Here is a 17,421-nt window from a genome sequence, read left to right on the forward strand (position 1 = left end):
AAAAAAAAAAAAAAAAATCAGTAGAGGAATCTGAGTAACTGGTTATGATATCAAAGGTTCTTTTACTAGGAATGGTGATTTGATCCTAGCTATTCCTCTGTGAAGACATTTACAGATGGAGCTAAAAAGATGGCTCAATGGTTAAGAACACTGTCTGTTCTTCTAGAGGACCTGGGCTCAGTTCCCAGGACCTACAGGGCAGCTCACAGCTCTCTGTTATTCCAGTCCTAGAGGATCAGATACCCTCTTCTGCCCTTTCAGACATTACACGGTACATGCATGCATGCAGGCAAAACATACACACACACACAATAGAAATATGATTTTAACAGGACACGTGATTCAAATGGGAAAAAGCAAGCTTTCTGATATCTCAAAATCTAGAAAATGCAATGAAATATCCAATATTCGTCAGAATATACATATAATTAAAATACATTCTTCATATTGAAATTTAGTTGTTTTTCACAGTTCTTCAATCTCAATATTGCAACCAGCTAGTCAAGACAAAGAATCCTAAAAACTCCATTTTCTCTAAAACTCATCAAAGACATCCAGAAAGACCTCATCAGTACTCAGACTGTACATGATCAGTTTACCTATTCATGGCAGGGTCGTTCATGAAGGCGCGATATCCCTGCAGGTAGAACTTGCAGAGCGTCAGAACACCCAGGGCGACAAAGGACACCGTGAAGACCAAGCCCAGAAGGGAGTAGGGTGTGCTGCAGCACTCCGCGATGCTGGAAAATGAGAGGTGGGCAGCTGAGCTCTCAATCTGCAGCAAGAGCATCTTAAGCCTTTGAGTCGCCAGCAATCACCCAGGACCCAATCTGAGGCGGCGCCAACCATCATTCCATAGAGAAGCTAGGTTTTCATTTTGCTCCTTTATTTATTGGGACAGGGTCTGGCTCTATAGACCAGGCTGGCCTCAAACTCAGAGAGATCTGCCTGTTTTGCCTACGAGTCTGAGATTAAAGGAGTGTACCACCACCCCGGGCCACCATAAGCAATTTAAGCCACTTCACCACCTGCTGTTCTAGACAGCAGCGAATACCCAGCACACAGTAACACATCTCAGCAAGGTCCTTCATTTTTTTTTGAACTTTATTTAATTTTCCGTACAAGTGTTCTGCATGTACACCTGTGTGCCCAAAGAGGGCATCAGATCCCATTGTAGATGGTCATGAGCCACCATGTGGGTACTGAGAATTGAACTCAGGACCTCTGGAAGGGCAGCCAGTGCTCTTAATCGCTGAGCTATCTCTCCAGCCCAGGTCCTTACTTTTTATTATCTACCACCATCAAATGCAGAAATTCCAACGAGTTTAAACCTTGCTCATGCCTCCAAAACCATGTAATTCAGATGATGGTAAATATTCCACAGTAACCTGTGCTATATGCATGTTGTTATGGCAACTATTAGCTGTTCAAAAGCTCAGATTGTACCTACTAATCACATGGGTACTTGTCAGCACTCCCCCCACGTGACTAGTCATTAGCAAGGACCTCCTCACTACCCAGGAGGCCCCCAAGTTCAGCAGTATTAACCACACTGCCATTGCCTCCAATTTTAATTTTATTTGGTTATATAAAATAATTTTATTTTATTTATTTATTTAGTTAATTAGTTTTTTGAGACAGGGTTTCTCTGTGGCTTTGGAGCCTGTCCTGGCACTAGCTCTTGTAGACCAGGCTGGCCTAGAACTCACAGAGATCCGCCTGCCTCTGCCTCCTGAGTGCTAGGATTAAAGGCGTGCGCCACCACTGCCCGGCAAAATAATTTAATTTTAAACAACTACTTTACAACCATACCCAGGTATGGACAGAGAGAACTGAGCATTTCCAATAGTCTCAGTGGAAATGAGAAATGTGGACCCAACATAAGTTCCAATAGACACTACAGTGGCTACGGGCACAAAATGACACACAGGGCCTAAAACAAAAGAGAAACCCTAATGTAGGGCCAGAGAGACAGTTCAGTGAATGAGCTTTTGCTGCACACACACAAGGACCCAAGTTCGGATCCCAGCACCCATCTAAAACGCTGTGTGGCTTTGTGCACTGAAGGGAGGGGGCAGGAGGATGATCACTAGGTCTTGCTAGAAACTAGCCTGGCTCTAAGTTCAGCGAGAGACCCAGTCTAGAGGTAATAAGGCAGGGACTAATGGGTCTGGACACCCAGCACCCTCCTCTGCACCTACACACCGACACACATGTGCACACACCCCTATTCCCCCACAAACAACCTTAAATCCTGAGAACCAAGTGTTTGAATCCTTTGGGGCTGAACAGAGAAGTGCTAGGATACATCCATTTACCAATTATTTTACTATCTCAGCACAGAAGCAAAACATGGATATGAGGATATGGTCCAAGCACAGAACAGCCCAGAGATAGGGCTTGAGCGGCAGCTGTGCCTCTTGTCACCAGGGAGACTTCTGGAATCTCCCCGCTGTAAATAGGAAATGGTGACAAAGGTCCCTGTCTCTCAAGGTTGCTGGAAAGGTAAAGGGGAAGGGAGGGGCTTAGCAGTGGCAGGTCTGAGAGGCTCAACATGACCACCGTTTTAGTAACATGTTCACAAATCCCTCGCTGAACCCTGGTCCCCACGGCAGCCAAACACATCACCACACGTCAGTCCACATAGCCTTTCACTGCCAGACAGGGCCCCCACAGCTGAAGAGCTATCATGATTAAACACAATCCTGCGATACTGCGAAGAGGGACCCGCACACCTGACGTCCCAGATCCAAGTTCTCTCTTCCGAGGGTGAATTACCTTGTCAGGAAAAGGAAGAGAAGCCTCTCTCGGGATGCAGGCTGATCTCGGGTGCTGAAGTAGGAGTAGATCTGAAGAGCGAATAAAACAAGCCAGAAGACCATGAAAAGCACGGGGACGACCAGCTGGTTCCACAGGGACATTCCCAAGGCCAGGAGGCCGTACACCTCCACTACCTGAAGAGAGAGACAAAGCTGCCTTAGAGCTCAAGTACTTCAAGATTAGCCAGCTCTTCTCTCTGCAGGATTGCGCCCACTAAACTCTGTCAAAGGCAGATGGCTACACAGTACGCAGCAGTTTCGCATGTCTGAATTTCCCACTCCTATTCACACGTGACATGTGCACGGGCTGGCAATGGTACACTGCCCCAGCAGTTCAGAGAGAAGGTCGGATTCACAGCACAATGACCTCCATAATGGTTTTGAAGACACCCGTTTGACATTCATGTCTAATCAAGACAATCAGAATAAGCATGAAAACCATACTGATTAAGGAAATGGGGGTTGGGGTGGGGCTGGAGAGATGGCTCCAAGGTTAAAAGCACTGGTTGCTCTTCCACAGGAGCCAGGTTCAATTCCTGGAACCACACGAGTTCACAACTGTGTAACTCCAATTCTGAGGATCTGACACCCTCTTCTGCTCTCCAAGGGCACGGCACACAAATACACATAGGCAAACACTCATAAAATAAAATTATTGGTATTTCAAGACAGGGTAGCCTTGGTTGTCCTGGAACTGGTTCTGTAGGTCAAACTGGCCTCAAACTCATAGAGACCCACCTGCCTCTGCCTCCTGGGTGCTAGGTTTAATAAAGGCATGTGCCGCCGCCACCCAGAAATAAAAAATTTATAAAAAGAAATTGCTTAGTGATTCCTCATGACTGCTACATTTGCAACAGAGTACCTCATCTCCACTGTCCTCACGGAGGAGCGAAGAGAACTTGTCAGCATGCCTTTCCCACAAACAAACGGATTCCTCCTGCTGCTCCCGTGCGTTCATCAAGCACCATTCTCAATTTATTTGGTGTGCCAAATGCATTACCTCCAGGAAAAGGATATACCTTCAAAAGCTACTAACCTCAGAACCCACAGTTCCTCAGTTTGTAAACATCTCTCATAAACCTCACTAACATGAATTATTAATATTGAGTAAATTATCGATTATTAAATCTGAGATGACACACATAACCTAGCTTCTAGAGCTCCTAAATCAGGTACCAGACCCAGGTAGGTAAGTAGCATTCTGATAGGTGACCTACAAATCCTTAACCCAGCAGCCAAAGGAATCTCTCCATGTCTCAATAAAATATAAAGAGCTTGAGGTATGATATTAAAATACACTCATTTGCGCCTATTTTTTTTCAGATTTTTTTTTCAAAAATTTATGTGGATGTGTGTGAGCTTGCATTAAGTATCTGTGTGCAATGTACATGCATGTCCCCTCGGAGGCCACAGGAGGGCATCAGATTCCCTGAGCCACCATGAGGGTGCTGGATCAGGACCCAGGTCTTTCGCGAGGGCGGTAAGCTCTGTTAACCGGAGTTATTGCTCCAGCCTCACATTGTGAGTTTTCTAAATTTAAATTTCTCATCAGTAAAGCAAATGCTTTTTCTACAACCTAGTCAAAATTAATTTCTATTTTTCCCATTTAGAAAATATATGGTGGTGTATACCTTTAATCCTTTAAACCGGGGAGGCAGAGGCAGGTGGATCTCTTGTGAGTTCAAGGCTAGTCTTACCTACAGAGCAAGTTCCAGTGTAGCCAAGGCTACACACACACACACACACACACACACACACACACACACACACACACACACACATATACACACACACACACAACCTATCTTAAAAAAACCAATACAAACCAACCAACCAACAAACAAAAAAACAGAAAAGATAAGATTTAAGCAAACTCTTTAACTAGCTGTCATGGTCAAAAGTAGACAGTAGGCTGCCTCTTTTCCATTCAAGAACAGAACACCTGGACATTTTCCACTTCTTACTTATGTAATTCTCAAGTCATAACCTGTAATTATGTTTACCCCCCTTACCCTAGTGCCTTGAGAACCACACAGCAACCAGTGGGGTGACCATGACATTGAGAAAGAGACCCTGTCATATGGCCATTAAATATTTGATGTACATAAATGTTTATAAAATGGCCACCATCTATTATATGTTAAACTTGTTCCATGCCACAATGATCTAAAGATAAAAATGCAGGTCTTGAGTTGAACTCGCCCTTCTCAACCTGAATACAAACACAATCTCCCACACGAGACAGTTCTACACTGTGTGCAAATCTCTCTTTGAAAGTTCTACTTAGGGGAGGCCACCCAGGTTAATCACAGTGCATAAGGAAAGACGGTAGGATGAAGCTAAGGTCCAAGGCGTAGGGACGAGTACTCAAAGACCTGCTGGCAGAGCACGGAAAAACAGCTCTCCAGAGGGGTAGATACCGGGCCCATCTGAGGGTTTCTGTATGAGACAGTCCTGCACACAGCAAGAGGTGGAAGAGAAAGCACATCAACACTGTTACAACACTGCTCGTCAGTTACATCAAACAGAAGCCCTCCTCTTCTAATGTCAAATCTGGGACTCACCAGTCCCAGAGCACAGCTAAGGAAGAGGAGAAAGACAACTACAAGCAGTTCGCTCTGGCACTACTTCTTATTGAGACCCAGCACATTGCAATCCCAACCCACTTAGCTTCCTGGTTTGAAAAGGTCAAGTAAACAAAAGGAAGAAACTGTATACAAAGAAGGAAAATCAAGGACTGCCTACCAAGTACTTGATTTTTCTTATTTTCGTCATCTTTGGTATAATAGCTAAGACAATATATATCACTCAGAGCTCATCTGAACCTCACAGCTACCCTATGAAGAGAACATAGTGTTACAATGCCAAGGTCATTTAGGTATCCAAGAGTAGCCTTGGGGTGTGAACTCAAACACTCAGCACCCAGAGTTGCTCCTTTCCTGCGCTCTCCACAGAAGAACTTCTAGGACAAACTGGATGCTCCTAACAGGGCTGAGAAGAGGGGCTTCTTCTAAGCTGTGAGGAAGTGTCACCATGGCCAGAGCTTACATGAAAATGAACTATTCTCCATACAGAAACATACCAACCTGCAGGTGCCCAGCACTCTTACCTGAACTAACTCCCTGTATGCAGACTTAGCGAGGTTATATGGTACTAAAAGATTAGATCCTAGAAAATACAGGACTTCCAGTCCTGTAAAAATCATAGCGAATTTGTTGATGATGACGATGGTCTCCAGAGGGACGAGGCAGAGGCGTGCCAGCAGAGGGAGCATGTGCGCCGAAAAGAGCCAGATCTGCTTCGTTTTCATGACACAGGAGCATAGGGTACACACCACTAGCTGACCTGAAACGGAAGACAGATGGCATTAACCCTGAGCATTCGGATCCACAGACAGAAACAATTGATGGCCTGTATTGACTTGATTGACTGTAAGGCCAGCCTTGCTGTCTAGCTTGATGACCAAGTTGGAGGGACCATCATGGTAGAATGAGAGAACACCCAGAGAGAACTGCCCAATGACATCAATGTGCCCATGGACAACCCCCCCAATCTCTTTCCCTGACCCAAAGACCCCTCTCTCTCCCTCCCCAGCCACACACACACACACACACACACACACACACACACACACACACACACACACAGAAAGAGAGAATGTAAAAAAAAAATTAAGAGTAGTTTTTGAAAAATATTTTTGTGGTTGTTTTTGTTTTTCAAACATGTTTCTCTGTGTGTAGCCTTGGCTGTCCTGGAACTCGACCTGCAGACCAGGCTGGCCTTCAGACTAGCCTTGAACTCAGAGATCCACCCACCTTAACCTCCTGAATGTTGGGATTAAGGGTATGGGCCACCATCGCCCAGCTCTTGAACAGTATTTTAAATCAGATTCTATTTCATCTGGATATAATCACATACTTAAACATCCTGTGAGTTTTGAGTGCTTATTTCCTAAGGCTAATTTTTTTGGGGAAAAAAAAGAAACCAACTTTCTATAGTTCTTGGTAACATCTGTGATGGTATGAGCAACAGAGGAAAACTTTTTTTCTTTTGGTTATTTGAAACAGGGTTCTTCTGTACAGCCCTGGCTGGCCTTGAACTCAGAGATCAACCTACCTCTGCCTCTTGAGTGCTGAGATTAAAGGGGTGTGCCACCACCACAGAGAAAGAAAAAGGATTTTTAAATGTCTATTTCAAAGTCACAATAATTCAGCCACTGCTTTTCATGCTGCTTCTTTTTCAAAGGTAATTCAATATTGCGTATTCTGCACTTTACACAAAGCCGGAGATGAAGGCTGCCTGCCCATCACCGGACTGTGCCAAGACACCATCTGTTCTGAGGCTCCTAATCTCTAACTGAACCACATAAGCCTCCCAGTGACTCAATCCTAAGAGTGAAGGCTGAAAAGTCTGCACCGATTGTCCTCAGAGAGGGCTGAAGTTCACCTCAATCGGGACAGAGAGAAGTGCAGAGACACAGGGTGAGGATCTTGGTTCTCTTCTGCTCCCCAGCCACAAACACAAGGTCAATGTGAAGCCCACTGTGTGACAGCTGTTTTCGTCACTCATTCATTGCCCATGCAGATTTATTCTGTACATGAGTAGATACTAATATTTGGGAGGTTCTGTTTTAAAAATATTTTTATTATACTTTATTATTTATGTGTAATGCATGTGTCTGCATGTGAACATACATGTGTGTGCCTGAGAGGGCCAGAAAAGGGAATCAGAACCCCTACCACTGGATCTGTACCTAAAAGACAATAGTAAACAGCAAGATGTGGGTGCTGGGAATTGAACCTGGGTCCTCTGCAAGAGCAGCAGGTGTTCTTAACCACTGAACCATCACCTCTCCCGACCCTGATTATACAATACTATTTTACAAATATTTTTGCAATCAACCTTCTCCATCTCGTACACTATTAGCACTAGTCTACACTACTGCAGTTATTGTTATTATTTGTGAGGTATATTATGTTGAATGTATTTAACAAGACATTAGCAGTTAGCCTTTTTTCAGAATCACATAATTATACAGTGCTTGCATGAACAAGCATACACACATTTGTGATAACCTTGCACTTTTATGATATAATGAGCAACTTAAAATTGGACATGTTTCCTAATATTTGCTTAGGTTATATGCTCAAGGTGAATCAGACACTCTCACTGCCACCCAGGCCGGCCTCCATTTCCCCAGCTGCTCTAGGACTATGGGTGTACGCTAGAAGTCTGGTAGAGGTAAAGCATTAGGGACTTTGACAGACACCTTCAGATAAACCTTTAGAACCAAGCCTTCCTCCAAAAAGATGGATGATGCATCTGAGCAGCACGCGAAAAGAAATAATAAGGGAAACAGCCAACAAAACATCTCATATAGGAAGAACACAGAACAAAAACTTAAAATACAAAACATGCTAGAGACAGAGCTGATAAATCAGAGAGTAAAACAAAAGCAAGGATGAGGAGATACAAAGAGGGCAGAGCGGGCAGGAAAGGAGAACAACAGCGGAGAAGCTGGACTTCAGCAGGCAGAGCACACAGCAGGGAAGGGAAGGAGGGGCAGCAGGAACTGAGAAGTTCCTCCTCCTCATAAAATTAGCCTGTCTGATGGAGATACAGGGCTTCCTTTACTAAAGCATGAAGTCACAAAGTGAAAGCAGAAAAACAAAGACGGGGGGGGGGGGGTGCTTTGGTGGCAGCGGTGAGACAACCTCACCATTTGTCTTCAGGGTGCTCGGCTTTGTGAAGCCTCCATCTCCCTGGTCAGCATGATGCACACTCCCCCTCACCCCCAGCTCTGAAGCTCCCCTATGTCCAGGCCAGCACAGGCAGAGCCCTGGAGATACTTCTCCTATCTTCTCTGAGAGATCCTGACTCAGAAGGCATTTTCTCTTTGAGACTATTTAGCCTGCTTCTGTGAGGAAGCCACAGTGGGAACCCCACAGTGGGAACCCCCTGAAGCTCCAGGGATGAACTGTTTGCCCTGTGAGATGCCTACTCCGATGGGTAAGGCTGAGTAGAGCAAAATCACCTTGTACTGAACTCTACAGATCCTGGGCTCCACAATTAGAAGTAACTCCAGGAAGGTTGCAGCCTCTATGAAATCATGTCACATTTAAAGGATTCATTTCTCTTTAACAGCACACCACTACTGCTTTTGTGCATATTTGTTAGTTCTTTTTTTGCCGTGCTGGGAATGGAGTTCTACCACAGAGCTACATCTCCAACCCAAAAGCTTATTATTACTGAAACAGGAGTGGGAATTTACTTTAAAACCAATGTGAAAAGAAAAATACTCTTTAATATCATGGACATCATTTTATTCCCTTATCAACCTTAGTTAAGCTACTAATACTAAGACTATAAGGCAGCCAAGGCAGCCTGGATCAGACTACAGTCTGCTTCAAATAACCAAACAAATGAAACAGAAAAAGGAAGAAGAGGAGAGTAAAAGATGGGGTAAGAAGATGAGAAAGTAGGGTAAGGAGGGGGTGATAAGGAGGGGGCAGCACTTCTGAGGCCTCCCCTCCTTTGCTGAGACAGATAACCTAGGATTGACAGAGCAAGGAGAACGGTGGTGACTTCTCCCTCCCCCTTGACTCAGCAGGCTGGTGGGGGAAGTGGGTCAATTCCTGCTTGGCTGAACTCATGATGTTGTGTTTTGGTGCCCTTTGGACTGGACAAGCCAAGCTGGTCTTCCTCCTAGGGGCAAATATGTGTGCCTCAAAGATGGCCCCCATCTCTGGGAGCCCCCTCAAGCACCCCTGCTGCCTGATAAAGACGAGCCATTGGTCAATTTCAACATTGAGAATCTCAAGTTCAAGGAAAAATCCTGTACAGGTTTTCCACCCCTTTCCTAGGCTTCATTCTTCACTTTCACATTTCAGAAGATGCAGGGGAAGTCCTGCAAGAAATTTTCACTCCACTCTCAAAAGCTCACCAGGCCCACCCATATCCCTGGACATTACATCAGAAGGAGGAGAAAAGCTACCTACAGAGCTCCTCTCCAGAGCTTTTCCAAAAGGAGTCTCTTTTCCTATGAGTCTCATTTCAAAAAGCAAAGGAGGCAAAACCAAGGAACAGTGCACTTTATAAAACCAAATATACCAAGTCTTATCAGCATGTAAGGGAGATTAAAAGGCATTTTATACCCTTTTGCACAAAGTAAAACTTGAGCGTGTGTTCTGCACATTCTACACATTATAATGTGGAAGAGTGGTATTTCAAGTGTGTGACAGCCACATGTGGCTGAGTTCTGGACAACACAGCTCTCATCTGTACGGCCCCGACCAGTCCCCAGACACAGGATTCCTCCTGATCCACCGGAGTCTTCTTTGTATAAAGGTCTGGGCGAGCATCTCAGAAGCCCTCGCAGTTGGTCCCTAAGTCTTCTCTGTAGGAAGGTCTGGGCGAGCATTTCAGATGTGAGCTGCTTTCAGGACATTTTCCTTCTCTTTAAGGCTGTCTCTGGAGGCGGAGCTAGGGACGGTCCCCTCACTTCCTGTCTGGGGTCTCCAGCCTGGCAGGGGCAGGTGGCTCACTCTGTACTGTATCTGTTTGCTTTTAAGCCAGGAGTTTCTATTTTTAACATTGTGCTTCCATCAAGTACAGGACTTATTTCTGACCATAGGATGCTCACTTTCAACAGCCTTAAGTAAATCTGAGACATTACCTAACTCACTTTAGCCTTTCAAAGTAATGACTAGCTGTTTAAAAATTAATCTTCCTAGATATTTTAAAAACCCTTTAAGAACCACAAGTCTCTGAACTATTTTTGATATGATTATAAACACAAAAAATAAGAAAGGCTATGGGATTCTCAGGACCCACATCACAGAAGGAGAAACCAAGTCCTGCAAGCTGTCCCCTGATGTTCACACACACCGAGGCATGAAAGAAAGCACAGCACACATGTGCGCACGGGCGTGAAATAGATGTAGAAAGGAAGGGGGGTGAAGGGAGGAAGGAAGGAAGTGAAAGAAAGGGAGGGGAAAGACAGGACCGGTCCGGGAAGATAAGGAGGGAGGAAGGAAGTGGGAGGAAGGAGGGAAGTGTGCAGGCTGAGAGAGGAAAGGTGGGCTGAGAGGAAGGAGGTGGGAGGGAGGAGGTGGGAGGGAGGAGGTGGGAGGGAGGAGGGAAGTGTGCAGGCTGAGAGAGGAAAGGTGGGCTCAGAGTAGCTTGGTTGGTAGAGCGCCCGACTGCTAGCATGAGAGGTGAAGGGTTTGTTTTCTATAAAAGTCGTTTGCCCAATAAGGCCCTAAATTCCAGGAATTTCCTATCTATTATCCTAACCTTTTGATCTCTCCACATGATAAAATTTTTATTTACTGAAAGGGCCTGATGGCATTCCCATAACTTGAAACACTGACTCGTGACCCTCACCCTTGTTACACTTCCCTTGCACTGATCCTTTTAAAACTAGTCAATTTCCAAGGCTAGTGATGGGTCAGCAGCTCCCAGCCAATGGGGAGAAGACAGTCGCCACCTGAGTTAGAATAAAATCCAGGTGGACTTTCTGCCCCAGCGTGCCCATGCTTGCTAGCCAGGTCTGGCTCCTGTCCCACCCTTTTTGCAAAAAGAACTGCTTGTCTAGCTTCTTTTATTTTGTTCATATGTTCCTCTGTGCAACACAATTATTCTGTTTCTAACATAAGCACATATAAATCCCTGGGTTCAATTCCCAGCACTGCAGAAAACCCCAGCCCTCAGGAGGGGAAGCAGCAGTTCAAAGTCATTCTTGGCTACATGACGAGTTCAAAGTCAGTCTGATTCATATGAGGTGTGCTCAGAAATAAGTTGGGGTTGGGGAAAGGAAGGGAGTGAAGAAAGAAAGGGAAGAAAGAAGGCAGGAAGCCGGGCGGTGCTGGCGCACACCTTTAATCCCAGCACTCAGGGAGGCAGAGGAGGTGAGTTCGAGCCTGGTCTACAGAGTGAGTTCCAGGACAGCCTGAGATGCACAGAGAAACCCAGTCTCGAAGAAACAAAAAAAGGAAAGGGATAGAAAAGGAAGGGAGGGGGAAGAGAAAGTCAAAGTACAAAGATCCAGTCAAAGTGGGATGTGGCCCCACTTTCCCTGGGGAAAGAGCATCAGGGAAGCTACAGGCCAGAGTCTGAGGGGAGAGGAGAGAGAAGTCTGACTGAGGGCAGTGGAAGGGGAAGTTTAAAGCCCCCTGGGTTACACAGCAAGACACAGCAAAAATCCCCTAAATACAAACAAACGAAAACCCCAAACAAAACAGTAAGCTTTATCGGGAAAGCGATAAACAAACTTGAATTTTTAAATTATGTTTTAATGACTGTGAATCAATGTTTTCTCATGGTGAAGCCAATCAATCCCTACCTACACCTTTAACTCTTAACAATACTTACCTATTAAGGCGGTGGTAAAGCGATTCAGGGAGAGAGGTTCTAAGTACATTGGTCCTTCATAGGCTGACTCCAGTTCACTCCTAACATAGTCCCTAAAAAGAAACAGTAAGAAGAACACACTGCATGAGGAAGGGCAGCTCAGTCACCTGCTCTTAGAAGAAATCATGTTACCATTTCTCTCTCTTTCAACACGTAAGAAAGATTTAAATCTACACATTTACACCCAGGGATAGCCTTTATCTCACCTTTCATACAATAGGCACAGGTACAGTTTCCCAGCACTGTATCTGACTCAGCAGAGATGGCTCCGCAAGATGTATTTTAGGGAGTTTCCTTTTTCCCATCACCTTACTCAATATTTGACACCCAGTAAAAAACCAGTGGAGGCATCATTTCTCAAAAGTAAGGAAGAGAAAATGTCTAATGATGAACAAGTACAGTAAATTCCTCATTTGGTTTGCTTCCTCCAAGGTCTGTTCCCAACTATTCCATTAGCTATCCAGAAAACAACACACTAGCTAGAGGGCTACTTCCCAGCAGAAAAATCCTTCTTCACAGCCATCCTTTCAAATCTACAAGGGACCTACGATAAGAACTGTAATGCTAAGAACAGCATCTAAGAAGAGCAAGGTGTAATACTTATGCTTTAAAGGGCTTTGTTTTGTGTTTTCAGTCTATGTGCACACCTGTTGCAGGTTTGTACACACGGGTGCAATGCCTATGGAGGCCAGAAGATGGCATTAGATCCCCTGGAGCTGGAGTTACAGGTGGGGTAAGACAGGCAATGTGGCTGTAAGGAACCAAAGGTGGGTCCTCAGCAAGAGGCCCAATCTTAACCACTGAGCCATCTCTCCAGCCCCAGAACCCACATTTCTAAGGAAGTACCACATCACATCAAATGGCCCTGTCCAAATGAAATTCTTTCGGTCCGGGACAAACAACAAGTTTTCCACACTCATGGAAGAACTGTTTACATCTGGAAAACCAAGCTGGAAGCACAGAAGGGGAGGATCTTAACTATCCGGTAAGTTAAGACGGGAATGCGACAAGCTAGACACCCAGAATTTTTATACTGAAGAAGGGAAGCTTGTGGAAAATAATTCTCCCCCGTTTCCCTCAACTGATGAACGCTTTATTCACTTTACTTTAAAATACTTTCAATGCTTCTAATATTTTTGAACAAACTCAAATTCTGTATTTACTTTTCCCATGGAATTACTTCCTGTTAGGCAATTGGGTTGAATTCCTTCAGCACAGCAGAGTCAGCTCGGAATGAGCTTTACAAAGCCAAGTAGTAAAGAGCTGCCAAAAATTCAAAATTTAAAACTATTTTTTTAAGGATAGGAACAATTTAGAGATTGCTTAAGAAAATAGCAACTCAGTCTGTAGAGCCATGAAGCAATGGTCCATCATCACCTTCTGATAACTATCTCTCTCAACTATCACTCACATTTATACTCAAAGAAAAAAGTCAGAGCCTCAAGAGGGAAGAATTTAGTCAGTGTTTGTCAACCAGGAACAAGTCACGCTGGCTTTCTCACCTGGGGAGGAGAACCATGACTGCCATGCACCTGGTTAAGTAGGTTAAAGGGTAAGTAGCATTCTACAGTGTGAGCGAGCGCCAGTCCCCAAAAACATCAGTTTTGATGTAAAAAGGCACAAATGTGATCTCATGTAATAACACATAAAGTTCTGATTGCTATGGCTAACCATCAAGTATATAGTTCTGGGGTCATCGAGAAACAACAGGCATACAGCATAGAGACACCATTAATAACCACAGCGCCTCTGAAATGAGACTAAAGCAACAAATTCTCTTGTGGCTGTTGCTTGTTTGTTTCAAGATAAGAGTTTTTCTGTGCAGCTTTGGAGGCTGTCCTGGAACTAGCTCTTGTAGACCAGGCTGGCCTTGAACTCACGGAGATCAGCTTGCCTCTGCCTCCTAAGTGCTAGGATCAAAGGCGTATGCCACCACCACCCAGCTAAAGCAACAAATTCTATATAAAATGGCTGAGCCTTGGTACTACCAGGTCCTCCAAAGCCCAACTCTTTCCTTGTGGCCACAGCATATTCTGTACACAGGTCTGGTTTAAATTTAAACAGGGGACAAGGAACACCCACAGACAGAACACAGACTACAAGTTGCCAGGGTTCAGAAGTGTGGGGGAGTGAGGATATAAACATAAATGCCCATTGTTTTAAATGTCAATTTGCCACCACCTAGAATCACCTAAAAAGGCAGTCTCAATCAAGGACTTGTCTAGAACAGACTGTCCTGAATGATGACTGGCAAGACCCACCGTGAATGAGGCAGCACCTTTTCAGAGGCGGGACCCTGAGCTGTCAACTGTTGTGAGCAGAGAAAGCTGGCTGGGACTAAGCGAGCAAGGGTCACACGTTTATCCTCCCTGCTCTTGAGGGGGATGCAGTGCTCTGCACCGCTGTCCCGACTTCCCCACGACAGGACTACAGGCCAGCAAAACAACTCCTTCCCTCCCAGTCGCTTTTTATCAGGATACAGTTAACACAGCAAGGAAAATGGAAGTGGGGCGCTGCTCGAGGAGCCCCAGGCTTTTCTCAGGTAATGAAAATGTCTGGGGATTATGTAAAGGCAATGAGTACACGGATGCATTCTGCCACGTGAATGTCACATCAAGAGAAAAGCAACGTCAGCACACACGGCTGCCAGAGCCTGGGTCCAGGAGATCAAGTTGAGTAGGCTATGAAGACTACAGAGCAGAGAGCCGGCTGGATTTGTAGCTGTTATAATCCACAACACTGCTTCTAGAGCATCCGATGTACTGTCCTGGAATGTCAGGGGCTCAGCACTACTCGAAAGCTTTCTTCAGTTTGCCTTCTTAAAAGCTCCGCTTTGTCTCTGACTTTTATCTTAAATTCTAATACAACAAACTTCTAAGGGGATGCTGGGGACATAACTCAGTAGTAGAATGCTTGTCTGGTGCTTGCCTGGCCAGGACCAAACAAACTGCAACCCAAACAGAAACCATTATACACATACGTAGCCAGCACCCAGCTGGGCTATAAGCAACACTATTCTCAGAATGAGTTACAACTGTACGAAATGCTGTAATAACAATACAAATGCGGTGAGCATTTCAAACTTTTGAAGAACTTAAGTCTTAAGTTGCATAGCTCTAACAGATGACCTCTTTCCCCTCAGCACAGCCCAGTTTTTCTCCACTCCTTATGTTACTAAGGAATCCAAGTCTACACTACACTCCTTTGATCAGAAAGTCTTTTCTTAGCCGGGCAGTGGTGGCACATGCCTTTAATCCCAGCACTTGGGAGGCAGAGGCAGGCGGATCTCTGTGAGTTCGAGACCGGCCTTGTCTACAAGAGCTAGTTCCAGGACAGGCTCCAAAACCACAGAGAAACCCTGTCTCAAAAAACCAAAAAAAAGCCGGGCGTTGGTGGCGCACGCCTTTAATCCCAGCACTCGGGAGGCAGAGGCAGGCGGATCTCTGTGAGTTCGAGACTAGCCTGGTCTACAGAGCTAGTTCCAGGACAGGCTCCAAAGCCACAGAAAAACCCTGTCTCGAAAAAAAAAAAAAAAAAAAAAAAAAGTCTTTCCTTCTAGACCTTTTCACCAGTTCCGTTCTTTTTTATGTTGTGTATATGCATTATTCCACACAGCTAAGGCCACCAAGGAAGGGCTATCTCCCAGTAGGTTATCAGCCTTACAGTCATAACAACACCCTGAGTTCCTCCTGCTGGTGCCTGCACTGCCACCTTCTAGGACCCTGGACATGGCTCTCTCCAAATGCTGTCATCTTCGCTGCTCCAGGCTACCCTAATCTCTCCCTATCAGCTACCTGACTCCAAACACCCAGCATCTTCCCTAGGCCCTTTCTCTCTTTTCACCCTCATTGCTCTACCCTCAGGATAGACCTTCAGACTCCAGCTGGCTGCCCAGCAAGTCCACCTCAGGGCAACAGCCAGGCCCAGAGGCAGGCAGACACCCTCGTTGAACTGGCTGAGCTAAGCCGAGCCTATCAGAAGTGAGATTAATTGTGGTGAGAGGGCTCAGCTCAGAGGAAACCACCACGCAGACGCTCTTCGGGAGAGATTAGCCCTGCACCCAGTGTGCAAAACTGAAAGAAGCATTCGGGCTAACAAACATCTCCAAGTCCAACGTACGTGTGCCTTCAGTGCATCCCAGACTGATAACAAGAACACTCTGGGCAGGCAGTGGTGGCACACGCCTTTAATCCCAGCACTTGGGAGGCAGAGGCAGGCGGATCTCAGTGAGTTCGAGGCCAGCCTGATCTACAAGAGCTAGTTCCAGGACAGGCTCCAAAGCTAGAGAAACACTGTCTCAAAAAACCATAAAAAAAAAAAAAAATCACTCCGGCTTCCAGTAACTTCTAATTTACAACATAAAGAGAAAAATGGGGGAGGGAGAAGGGAGATGAGAGAGAGAGGGAGGATGAAGGGAGAATGAGGGAGGAGGGGGACGAGGAAAGAAGGGCATGAGGGAGGAGGGGGAGGAAGGAAAAGAAGAGGGAAGATAGAAAGGGGCTAAGGAAGGGGAAATTGGGCAAGAGAGTTGGGGAGATGGTGAGGAACGGGGGTGACATAAAGGCGGGACAGTTAGGGGATCAACTGTAACTCCAAGCAGAGAGGGTTGGGGGAGAACTTGCTAACTAGAATGGCCACAAATGGAGACTTGATTCTGACTTGGTGAATGAAGGCAAAAAAAAAAAAAAAAAAAAAAAATGGAAGAAGATACCTGGTGTCAATACACTTGCCTGAATGTGCATCCCAACCACACACATGTGAAGCGGCAACATACACACCACACACGTAACACCACACACGTACACAAACCCAAATTGCAAGTCACTTTAGGACAGAAGCAAATTCATGGCACAAGCCAAGGAGCTCTAATTTACACTTTGTGCCCAGTGGAAGATGATCAGATGAGCTGGTCAGGGGGACATCACCACTCTTCAATCTGGAAGGTGTAAGCCAGCCAGGTGCAAGCACCCCTGCCGTCCTCCTCGGAACTGAAGCCTTTTCCTCCACGGACATTTTATATTTCTGTAATGTGTGGAATGCTGACAGTGAACCTCTAAGTACTACAAAACCAAACACTGGGAAAATGTTCTCTAGTCCTCTGTGGGAGTCTCTTCACTTTCAACTGGAACGTGTGTGTGTGTGTGTGTGTGTGTGTGTGTGTGTGTGTGTGTGTGTGTGTGACTGTGTGTGT

General features: G+C 45.4%; 1 protein-coding gene across 3 annotated transcripts in view; it reads right to left on the reverse strand.

Annotated features, from left to right (window-relative positions):
- Positions 1-17,421, reverse strand: part of Rnf145 (ring finger protein 145) — a 46,899-nt gene that overhangs the window by 9,567 nt on the left and 19,911 nt on the right. For all 3 annotated transcript variants that reach the window (XM_005368173.2, XM_026789799.1, XM_005368171.2), the window contains exons 4-7: positions 12,192-12,283; positions 5,929-6,164; positions 2,779-2,954; positions 600-740 (exon numbers count right to left, since the gene is read on the reverse strand). In XM_005368173.2, coding sequence (XP_005368230.1) covers positions 600-740; positions 2,779-2,954; positions 5,929-6,164; positions 12,192-12,283 — 645 coding nt within the window. The remainder of the gene's footprint in view (positions 1-599; positions 741-2,778; positions 2,955-5,928; positions 6,165-12,191; positions 12,284-17,421) is intronic.

Source organism: Microtus ochrogaster, unplaced genomic scaffold, assembly GCF_000317375.1.
Source record: "Microtus ochrogaster isolate Prairie Vole_2 unplaced genomic scaffold, MicOch1.0 UNK30, whole genome shotgun sequence".
Classification (NCBI taxonomy): domain Eukaryota; kingdom Metazoa; phylum Chordata; class Mammalia; order Rodentia; family Cricetidae; genus Microtus; species Microtus ochrogaster.